The sequence below is a fragment of the Fukomys damarensis genome, unplaced genomic scaffold (assembly GCF_012274545.1).
Source record: "Fukomys damarensis isolate Sample0158 unplaced genomic scaffold, DMR_v1.0_HiC HiC_scaffold_38, whole genome shotgun sequence".
NCBI lineage: Eukaryota > Metazoa > Chordata > Mammalia > Rodentia > Bathyergidae > Fukomys > Fukomys damarensis.
The window spans coordinates 47,255,850-47,266,773 of record NW_022900950.1 but is presented as its reverse complement, the minus strand read 5'-3'; the positions used below and the strand labels follow the sequence as shown (position 1 = coordinate 47,266,773).

The following is a 10,924-nucleotide window of genomic DNA, read 5'->3' as shown; positions in this document are numbered from 1 at the left end:
ATTGAGTTTATTGGTACTTTTAAAGTATACAGTACAGTTATATTCATCATTGGGATCTTGTACCTTTACATGACAGATCTTGGTTCTCATTTTTTCCCCTTGTCCCTGCCCTCCCTTCATCTCCTCCACCCTCCCTTGCTTACAAAGACTTTGTTTCCATTTCTTCCTTTTCTCATCTTTTTTTCTTGTCCCTTATTTCCTTTCTCCTGTCCTTCCCACTTCCCCTAGACCTTTAGCCCTTTTCTTCCTATTTCTATTATCAGTTATATAATTAAAATGTGGTTTTTGATCCAATTCAGATGACACTTTATTTTTGAGACAGGGTCTTGCTAAATTGCCCAAACTGACCTTGAATTTGCAGTCTTTTGCCTTATCCTCCCACGCAGCTAGTAATACAGGCATGTGCTGCCATTCTTCCCCTCCCTCCCTGATCCACCTATCCCTTGATCCCTTTGCTTTTTTAAGGAGGAGGTCATTGTTATTTTTTGTAAACTTTTTACTACACATTTGTAGTACATAATATTTATATTCCTTGTGTAGAGATGTTACATGTACATAACACATCCCAATTGCTTTTTTCATCTTCTGTCACTCCCTCTCTCCTCCCCTCCCTGATGCACTTTTAAGCAAATACTACTACTGGATTTCAAAGACTCAATGAGTGAATGAATGATTGATTGTTGTATTTATTAAATATTGAAGGGATATGTCTTTGGATGTAGTGGTCAAATTTAAATATAGTATTAAAATTAATTTCACTTGTTCTTTGCTTTTTCCTTACCTTTTTAATGAAACGTCTAGAAAGTTTTTGTTGACACCTGTGGCTCACCTCTGTGGCTGGCTTTCTGTCTCTGGTAGACAGCACTAGCCTAGTGAACCCGACACAGGGAGGAGGGACTCATACCCAAGAAGCAGTCCCAAGTTGGTGGTCGTATGAGATGAATGAAAGTCAGGTGTCCCATTTCTTCTGAGCAATTTATATTTGTTTTCCTGAGACAGGATCTTACTTTGTTGTCCAGGTTGACCTTGAACTTGAAGCGATCCTGTCTAACCTGAGCAGTCTTGACTCCATCTAATCTGTTTTTCTTGGTTGCTGGGGAATATGGGACCTAGTAATTGGTATCCTCACTGGACAAGACCCAAATCCAGAAAACAAATGAAATATGGAAGAAGCTCATCTGAACATAAACTACATACTAGCTTCAAATGCAGTCGTCTCTAACTTTGTAAAAATAAATAACTGACTCAGAGATGAATTAAGGAAGGAAGGGAGGAAAAGTGGGAACTTTCACTAATAAATTGGTTTCAAAACTAAAATTTGACTGTTAAATATAGAAAACTATTACCAACTGTGCCACTATAAACAGGTGTGCATATATCACTGTGATAGGATTCTTTTAATTTTTGGGGAAAGATACCCAGCAGAGGAATGGCTGGTTCAAATGGAACCTCTAGTCCAGCTCTTTGAGGTATCTCCATATTGATTTCCATAGTGGTTGCACCAGTCTGCACTCCCACCAACAATGGAGAAGGGTTCCTTTCTCCCCACAACCCCGCCAACATTTATAGCTAAAACTTGGAAACAGTCCATTTACCCATCAGTTGGAAACTAGATAAAGAAGATGTGGTTTTTCTATAAAATGGAATATTACTCAGCCATAAAGAATGAGACATTAGATTCATTCATAGGAAAATGGATACATATTGAGGATATACTCCTAAGTGAAATAAGTCACACATGTGTAAATACCAAATAGTTTCTCTGGTGTGAATAAACTATAATAGTACATAAGATCCTAATGATATAATGGACAATGTGAAATAGGAAGAAAGGGGCTAAAGGTGTAGGGAAAGTGGGAAGGGTAGGGGAAAGGTAATAAGGGAAAAGAAAAATATGAGAAAATGAAGATATGGAAATGAAGTGTGTGTAAAGTGGGAGGGAGGAGGGGTGAAAGGAGGGCAGGGACAAGGGGAAAACAGAACCAAGACCTGTCATGTAAAAGTACAAGATCCCAATAATGAATGTAACTGTACTGTATACCTAAAACGTACCAATGAACTCAGTGAGGAAAAAAAAATCTCATGAAAAACATTAAAAAAAAAATAGAGAGAGAGAACTACTATAGAGAACCAAATGAGGATGAGCATTGCAATGGGAAAAAAATTTTTTTTAAATCTTAAATGATGCTTGTGGCCAAATTAATTGCAAATTAGGGCTGGGGATTTAGCTCAGTGGTTCCACTGCCTGCCTCAGAAGCACAAAGTCCTGAGTGTGATTCCTGGTACCAAAAAAAAAAAAAAAAAAAAAAAAAGCAAATTAACAGATTTGAGAATTTTGCCTCTTAACTGACAACAACATGGGCGGGAATCTTCCCAACAACTGGCTTTTTTTTTTCTTTTTTCAATTTTAAAAATATTTATAAATTCAGTTAACATAATATATAGTCAGTGACAGAATTTTTTTTTTCTGTACCGGGATTGAACTCAGGTCCTTGTGCTTGCAAGGCAGGCCACCGAACCACTGAGCTAAATCCCCGGCCCTTAGAATTTGTATTAAAATAACTGTATTATCAAAAGTTTATGAAATGGGGGTGACATTCTTTTACATTTTTGCAAATGTCATTAATATCTGGCTTAACACAACTGGCTTTTTTCAGCTGTCTGCCTATTCCCTTTTCTTCCTAAAACAAAACAAAAATCCATCTTTGTGAATCATTCTCCTAGCTAATCATAATAATGAATTAAAGCATATTTAAATTACATTGCTTATTTTTTTAATTCTCCTACAGTTAATTTTTTAATATAGTATGGTATAAAGAGGTAATTTTATTAGTTAAGCAAAGGACTATTTCGTGAATACTTCATTGCTTATCGATTAACAACAGCTTGCTGTAAGCAAGGTAATGTTTTTTGAGAGCCTTGCTTGTATTTCTTGTATTTATATTCCAGGTTATTCCCCCCCCCCCGGTTATTTTTCTTGACGAGATTTTCCTCATTTTTAGGCATTTTTAAATATATTGTTTCTTTTATTACTAAGCCCATTTTTAAAATAAATGAGTTAATTTTCGGCATGGGTCTTTGCATATGCGTGTGTGTGTGTGTGTGTCTGTCTGTCTGTCTGTCTGTCTTTCTGGGAGTTGAGACTCTCATTAAAAACAAGTGCCCTGTCTTCTACTGTAAGTTCAGAGGAGGAGACAGGTGTGGTGGCACATGCCTGTAATTTCAGCCCTAGAGTTGGAGGCCAGCCTGAGCTACCTAGGGAAAAAAAAGGACTGGAGGAGGAGTTTTAGAAAGACTATAAAATTCTCCTTTTTCCCTTTCTCACCAAGGATGTCACTTATAGGTGTCTTTCAGGTTGCAGAAAGGATGGAAAAAAGGACATGTGCACTCTGCCCCAAAGGTACCGACTATAGTGTACTATACTTTGCACAGTCAGAGAACATAGCTGCTCATGAAAATTGTTTGGTAAGTTACTTGAAACTACATGAATGTTTTTAGAGTCAGACATCCCAGAAAAGATGAATGGTACTTTGGATGCAAGAAGTAAGGAGTTGGCTGTGGGTTGGGCTTTTAAGTGGAGATTGAGGTACACAATTTTCTAATTTTAAATTGTTTCAAATCTTATTACCTTGATTTTTATTTATAATTGGTCAAACACAATGAAAGAAATTTTGATGAAGGAACTTCTTTAAAGATATTTTCATGAACTATTTCTGATACAAGAGAAACCTATAGACCTTCCACCCAGATGTTCTATTACACTTTACAGATTCTTAAATGCATCCATGTAAACATTGCTCTGCATCTTTCATTTTAAATACTGTGTCCAATTTCATGACATCACTATTCAGCTAGTCTCCTGTGAATAGGCATTTAGGTTTTACCAGTCTCCTTCATAAGACTAGTGAGTTATCAAAACACTCTCGTCTGCGTCTCCTTACACACTTGAGAATTTCTTTAGTTCATGGTATATAGCTAAGAGCCGAATTTCTAGGTTACAGAAAGGGTGATTTGAACTTCTCTAAATTCACCAGATTATTCTCCAAAGACATTGTACCAAATTTGGCCTCCATTCTTGTTTCAGAGTATAGTAAAACCTTGGTTTGTAAGCATAATTTGTTCTGGGAACATGCTTGTAATCCAAAGCACTTGTATTTCAAAGTAAATTTCCCCATAAGAAATAATGGACATGCCAGACATGCTAGCACATGCCTGTAATCCCAGCACTTAGGAGGCTAAGGCAGGTGGATTGCTGTGAGTTTGAGGCCAGCCTAAACTACATAGTGAGACCCTGTCTCAAAAAAACCAAAAAAATAAAAAATAATGGATGCCTGTAATTCCAGCAGTTGGGAAACTAAGGCAAGAGGATCACTGCAAGTTCTAGGCCAGCCTGGGCTACACAGTGAGTTCCAGAACAGTCTGAACTACACAGTGAGGCCCTGTCTCAAACCCCACCCCCCAAAAAACAGAACACTTGCAGAATAAGTTACTTACAATCCAAGGTTTTACTGTATTTTTCTCTTCATTATTACTAGTCCTTAATGTTCTGAGATTTTAATTTTTTCCTCTCCGATTAACAAATTATGCCTCATTTTCATTTGTGTTTCCCTGATTACTAGGGGTTGCATGTTGATTCCTGTTCTTCTGTGAATATATGTTTATGGTCTATGCTTCATCTTTGGCTTTGTTTTTCCTTATATGTATTTATATAAAAATAGATAGTAATGCTCTGTTATACTTTTTTGCTTTTAATTTTATTGTATTTGCGGTAAGAAGTTCATAATATAATTAAATTCATCTTTATTTCCCTATAATATTTGTGTTCTTTTCCTACTAAAAAGTTCTTTTCTAGCTGGCTGTGTTGGCATATGCCTGTAATCCCAGAACTCAGGAGGCTAGGGCAGGAGGACTGAGAGTTCAAGGCATCTGGGCTGCATAGCAAGACTGTCTCCCAAAAAAAGCTTTTTTCAATACTAAGTCTTTTTTCCTTAAATTTTAAAATCTTGCTTTTCTCAGCTTCTATTGAAATTTTACTACTGTGTAAAAAAATTTATTGTATTTCGTATTATTCCATATGATTAATAACTTTTTCCACCATTGGCATTTCTACTAATATGTGCTTGTAGTACATAATATTTATATTCCTTGTGGAGAATGAGTGCATGTGTATAACACATCTTGATTTCTTTTTAAATCCCCTTTTTCCTTCTCTCCCTTCTCTATCTACTGATCTCCATCCCTTTTGTGTGTGTGTGTTTGTGTGTGTGCCTGTTTGCAATACAAAATATTACGTTCCTTATGTGGAATTGGTACACATACGTAACACATCTTCATTCCTTTTCTCACGCTCATTCCCTCCCTTTCCTCCATCTTTTGATCCCCTTCTCTCTCTCTCTCTTTTTTTATTTTTTTATTTTTTTGGTACTAGGGATCAAACTTGGACCTTGCGCTTGTGAGGCGGGTGGCAGCACCACTGAGCTAAATCCCCGATGCAGTCCCCTTCTCTTTTGAGAAATATCTATCTCCTTATTCCTATTAACTTTTATTTTCCTCTTTGTTTATACTTTGGGTTCCTCATATAAGAGAAACCTTCACCATGATTTTTTGATGATTCTAATTTTCTCACCAATTTGTAGCAATAATGCCAATTATTTCATGTTTATCATGTGCAGAGCAATATTCTAGGAACTTTATCTATATTAAATTATTAACCTTAAGAGGTAGTTGCTGTTGCTGTCTGCACATTAAAGATGAAACAGCTGAGGGGCCAAGACATTAAGTCGTTTTCCCAAGATCTCTCGAATGTGTATCTTCAGTTGTTTCATGGCTCAGTGTCCCAAATCAATTAAAAAACATTGACCTTTCATTGTCATTTTGACTCTGGGGAAGGAGCCAGAAGTACAGTAGTGCCAGATCCAGTGATTTGGGTGGATGAGGATACACCTTACTGTTTTTAAGTCAGCTTTCTTGTTGGCTGGCAGTCGGCAGCAGCATTCACCGTATTTTTCATCACACATAGTAAAGATACTCATGAAAGAAAACTTCTAAAACTGCTTCAGAACATGGCAAGAATGACAGGATAAGTGTATTCAAAGTGAGGAGCATTAATGGCAGTATATCATTTACTGTAATAAATTAAAGCATTCACCATATATTTTGCTCACCTTTTGTGTAATTTGTCCTGCACCTGCAAGAGTCTTATTTTCTACAGATAAAGGACATTATCTTACGTTATCATAATTGAACCATCAGAATTAGGAAATTAAGTACCTGTTCATTTGTGTTGCATTACTACCACCTACTCCTCAAACCAACAAGTTTCACCTGTTGTCCTAACGTTCCTAACAAAGGCTTTCAGCTTGTGGGTTGCATTTAATTTTCATGTCTCAAAGGTTTTTCTTTTAACCTTTTTTTAATGGGTTATATACTTATATTTTTTTCTCCTGTGAAACCATGCTCAGATTACCATGATGTACAATTCTAGTATACTGATGTACTGTTAATGTTGACTACTTCTGTTAGTTAACATTATTGGTATGATTTTCATAAAGCATATGCTTTAAGTGTACAGTTTGGAGAGTTTTAAGACATGCATGCACCATGTAACTATCATGATTGAGATACAGAAGGCTTTTCTTGCCCCAGAAAGTTTTCTCACATCTGTTTTCAATCAATTCCTCCTTACTCTAAGTCTCTATAAGTTGATCTTGTCTTTCTTCAAATTTCATACAAAAGGAATTCTATAGCATGGACTCTTGTGTATAGATTCCTTTACTCAGCAGTGTTTTGGAGATTCATCCATATTGTGTGTGCATTTGGCCCTTAGTATAGTTAGGTTCTGTATCCATGGATTCAACCAACTGCAGATTGAAAATACTCAGAAAAATGTTTTCCTTGGAACACTTTCTTCTCACTATTCCTTAACACAGTATAACAACTATTTATATAGCATTTACATTGCATTAGGTATTATAAGTAATCTAGAGATGATTTAAAGTATATGGAAGGATGTAAAACCTTCCAGGATAAAACTACAAGGTCTTATGTAAATACTACATGTTAAATAAGGAACTTCAGCATTGGAGAATTTTGGTATCCAGAGGGCATCCTGGAACCAGTTCCCCAAGGATGCTGAGGGATGGCCATGACTACATTTGCATCCTTTTTATTTTTTCATAGTATTTCATTATATGGATATATCACAACTTGTTTATTCATTCACCTGTTGATGGACATATATGTTATTTCTAGTTTGAGGCTATGGTGATAAATCTGTTACAAACATCTGTATATGAGTCTTTGTGCAGAAATACCGTTTTATCTCCCTTGGGTAAATATCTAGAGGTAGAATTGCTGGTGTTGTGTTTGTTTTGCTTTGTTTTTCTGGAAATATTGTAGGTTGAACCCAGAACCTTCCCACTAAGCTACATTCTCAGCCCTTCTTTTACATTTTTCATTTTGACACAAGGCCTCACTAAGTTCTAAGTTACCCAGGCTGGGCTCAAACTTGTAATCTTCCTGCCTCACCTTACAGATTGCTGGAATTGCAGGTGTATACACCACATCCATTGGTTGCCTACGCTTGTTGTTTGCCCATCTTCAAGTGAATTAAGATTAAGTTGTAACTTTCTTGTATTCTGGATACAAGCTTTTTGTCAGATATAGATGTGTTTTAAACATGTTCCCCTAGTCTCTGGCTTACTTTTTTGTTTTTTTAGCAGTGCCTTTCCAAGAGAAAAAAAATCAATTTTGATAAAGTTTAACTTACTTTTTCTTTATAGTTTTTGCTTTTTATAAGAAATCATTGCCTATGCCAGTGTCATTAAAGAAAAACTTGTTTTTGATGCCTTTTGTTATTTGTGTATTTGTGTTTTATGGACCATCAGTTGAGAAGGTAGGTTGGATCCTTTTGGTTTTCATGTGGCACACAGAAATTTGAGTCATCCTAAATGGGGTTTAAATAAGGTTGCAGGGGCATTTCATAGCTCCTAAAAGAGACAGGTCTAAGAAAGAAGCTGGAAAGCCATCAAGAATGTCCTTTCTCTAGTCCTTGGTTTTGCTTTTCTTTCTTTGCAGTCTGGCTTGCTCTGACTGTGTAGCGGGAGTTGTTGTTCAGAGCCTAGTCCACATTCCTAGAATAGGGAATCAGAGTGGCCTAGCTTTAGTGTCGGGGTCCACACAGGTCCCGTTAGCCAATGGGGATCAAAATTACAAAGTATAAATTATGCCTGGGGATCAGGGTCACTCCTAAAAAAGAGAGGTGGCTTTATAGTCTGTTCACATATCCCCAGAAGAGGTCACTGTTGTGCCTCTAATCCATCTTCTACTGCTGGTGTACTTTTTGGAACCATCTTCTAACTTGAAGCTTTTAAATATTACTCGGTGCGTACTCTGGATTTTTTTCCCCCAATCTGCAGCTATATTCTTCGGCACTTGTGGAATGTGAGGACCAAGATCCAACTAATAATGATAGAAATTTTGATGTGGAATCAGTAAAAAAAGAAATCCAAAGAGGAAGAAAGTTGGTAAGTAGAAATGATTTTATTTCTCTTATTGGATGACCATACTCTCGGGAAGTGCATTCAGAAGAAAGTTGGATAACAACCAGGGATAAAAAAGCATCTTGGAAAGCGAAAAAAGGACTGTTTTAGAAACATAAATTCAAATGAACATTAAGTAGTTAAGAGTCAGACTGCCTTTGGCTTTAAATGGAAGAAACCCCTATTCAAACTGGCTTTAACAAGGGATGCTTGTTAATCAGAAGAAACAGTTTCAGTGGCTCAGTGATGTCAAAAAGGGCCCAGGTTTTTTCCCCTTTCCCTTCTGTCCCCAACATCAACTTGTCCCTTCACAGCCATAGTTTGGCTGCATGCAGCCACTGAAGCATGAAGACTTCATGGTCATACCCTCTTTCTGCGCCAGTTGCTAGGTGAGGCCATAAATGATCATGATCTGCCCTGAGAGCTGAGAAAGAAAGGAATGCCAAGTAGTTACCCTGCTGGCTCCATTGAGTTCACAGACTTTCTCAGCAAAAGGCCATTCACAGCGGGACAGCAATTGGAGATGCCTCATGTCCTGATCACAATCACAGTAAGATTACTGGTCAGGAACAGACATTTATTTAATCTTTTTAAAATGTCAGCATCAGCAGCATGCCATGGTAGGTGTAATATGCATTGCTGTGTGTAAACTCCAAGCTGTAGGTATAATGCTGCTCATTTTGTAAGCAGAATAGATTGAAAGTCTAGAGTACAACATGACAGAATTCTACAAATTTTTTCTCAGATGGTGTAGGTAGTACTGTAGTAGATCCTGAACCACAGCATAAAATGGAGTGTACAGATTCTGCCCTCTATGTTTATACTATGACATACTATGAAAGATTGGACCCTGGCATAAGTTGCTGTTGACAGAGGAACAGGAAGGTCACTGGAGTCCATTTGAGGGCTTTGGATGTGATGGATTAGCACAGAGCCTCTCTACTTAGAGAGTAGCAGACACTCCTCTATTGAAAGATGATTTCTGCTGCTCTTTGTTAACTGGTTGGACAGTTAGGAGAATCTACCTGTAGATTTCAGAGGTCCACGTATGAAGAACCCAGTCTGAGTACAGAGGGAAGTTGACTAAAAGTGTAATAATCAGAAGTAAGCACAGGAACCTGAGGGTTTTTGCAGATTTTGTGATGCAGACTTCCTCACTGGGAAGACTTTGGGATTACACTGGAAGTGCAGGGTAAAAGAGAGGTGTGCAAAGTCACTGAAAGTAATCAGTCCCTAACAAGTATTTATTGAACCTTTGGTATATATGAGTTGTACACAATGCACACACTCATAGGGAAGACAGGCCTGTGAGTGGACAGCTTGATAAATGCTTTGAGAGGGGTCAGCACCTCCCTCACAAGCAGCCTTCATTCAGGTCTTTGCATCCCTTCCTAGTGTGTATGGGCGGGGTGGTCAGGGAAAGAAAGACTGGAAAGGGATTCCAGTGAGAGAATGGGATATACAAAGGTGTGAAAAGCTAGAAAGAACAGGGTACACCTGTAAAACCACAAGCATGTGACTCCATGGTATTTATTTCCCATACTGATTCTTGGAATTCTGTAGAGTGTAGCATAATTCATGAAACCACACCCTTGTGGTCAAATAATGAATCTATTCTTGTTTTTCACTGTAAGTAATGCTGCAACAAACATCTTTGTACATACATTCTTGTATGCTTGTTTGAGTGTTTCTATAGCACTCTCCTGGACGTGGAATTGTGGAGTAAGTTAAAAATGTTGAACCATGCCAGATGTGGTGGTGTACACCTGTAATCCAGATATTCAGGTTGAGTGAAGAAGGAGGACTGCAAGTTTAAGCATAGGCTAGGAAAGTTGGCAAGATGCTGTCTCAAAGATGGGCGTGGTGGTGCAGGCCTGTAATCCCAGCACTCGGGAGGCTGAGGCAGGAGGATCACTGTGAGTTCGAGACCAGCCTGGGCTACATAGTGAGTTCCAGGTCAGTCTCAACTCCATAGTGAGACCCTGTCTCAAAAAACAAACAAACAAAAAACCAAAACAAAACAAAAGATGCTGTCTCAAAATCAAAAGGGCTGAGAATGTAGCTCAGTGATAGAGTACACATTGAACTGTGCTGACAACCTGTCTCTGGGAAAGGTTTTACCAGTTTAGATCTCTGTACATACTGGATAAAAAAGCACTTTTTCTACTCTACAGTGAATAAGTATTACTACTCTAATTTTGGCAATGTGATAGAAGAGTTTGATCTTCTAGCATTGGTGACTTCTACTCCGTAATCACTAGAGAGGTTGAACATTGTTTCTCTTCAGGCCTCACCCAGTTCTAGCAGCTCTTCACCCATCCCTTTGCAGTCTGTGGCCCCCAACCACAATGGCCTTCTTCCAGCCTTCCCCCACCCCCACTATA

At 37.9% G+C, this 10,924-nt stretch overlaps 1 protein-coding gene across 1 annotated transcript in view; it reads left to right on the top strand.

The window, feature by feature from the left end:
• Setdb2 (SET domain bifurcated histone lysine methyltransferase 2) overlaps positions 1-10,924 on the top strand; it is a 78,359-nt gene that overhangs the window by 51,951 nt on the left and 15,484 nt on the right. Inside the window, exons 16-17 of the mRNA XM_010636977.2 lie at positions 3,344-3,465; positions 8,418-8,525. Coding sequence (XP_010635279.2) covers positions 3,344-3,465; positions 8,418-8,525 — 230 coding nt within the window. The remainder of the gene's footprint in view (positions 1-3,343; positions 3,466-8,417; positions 8,526-10,924) is intronic.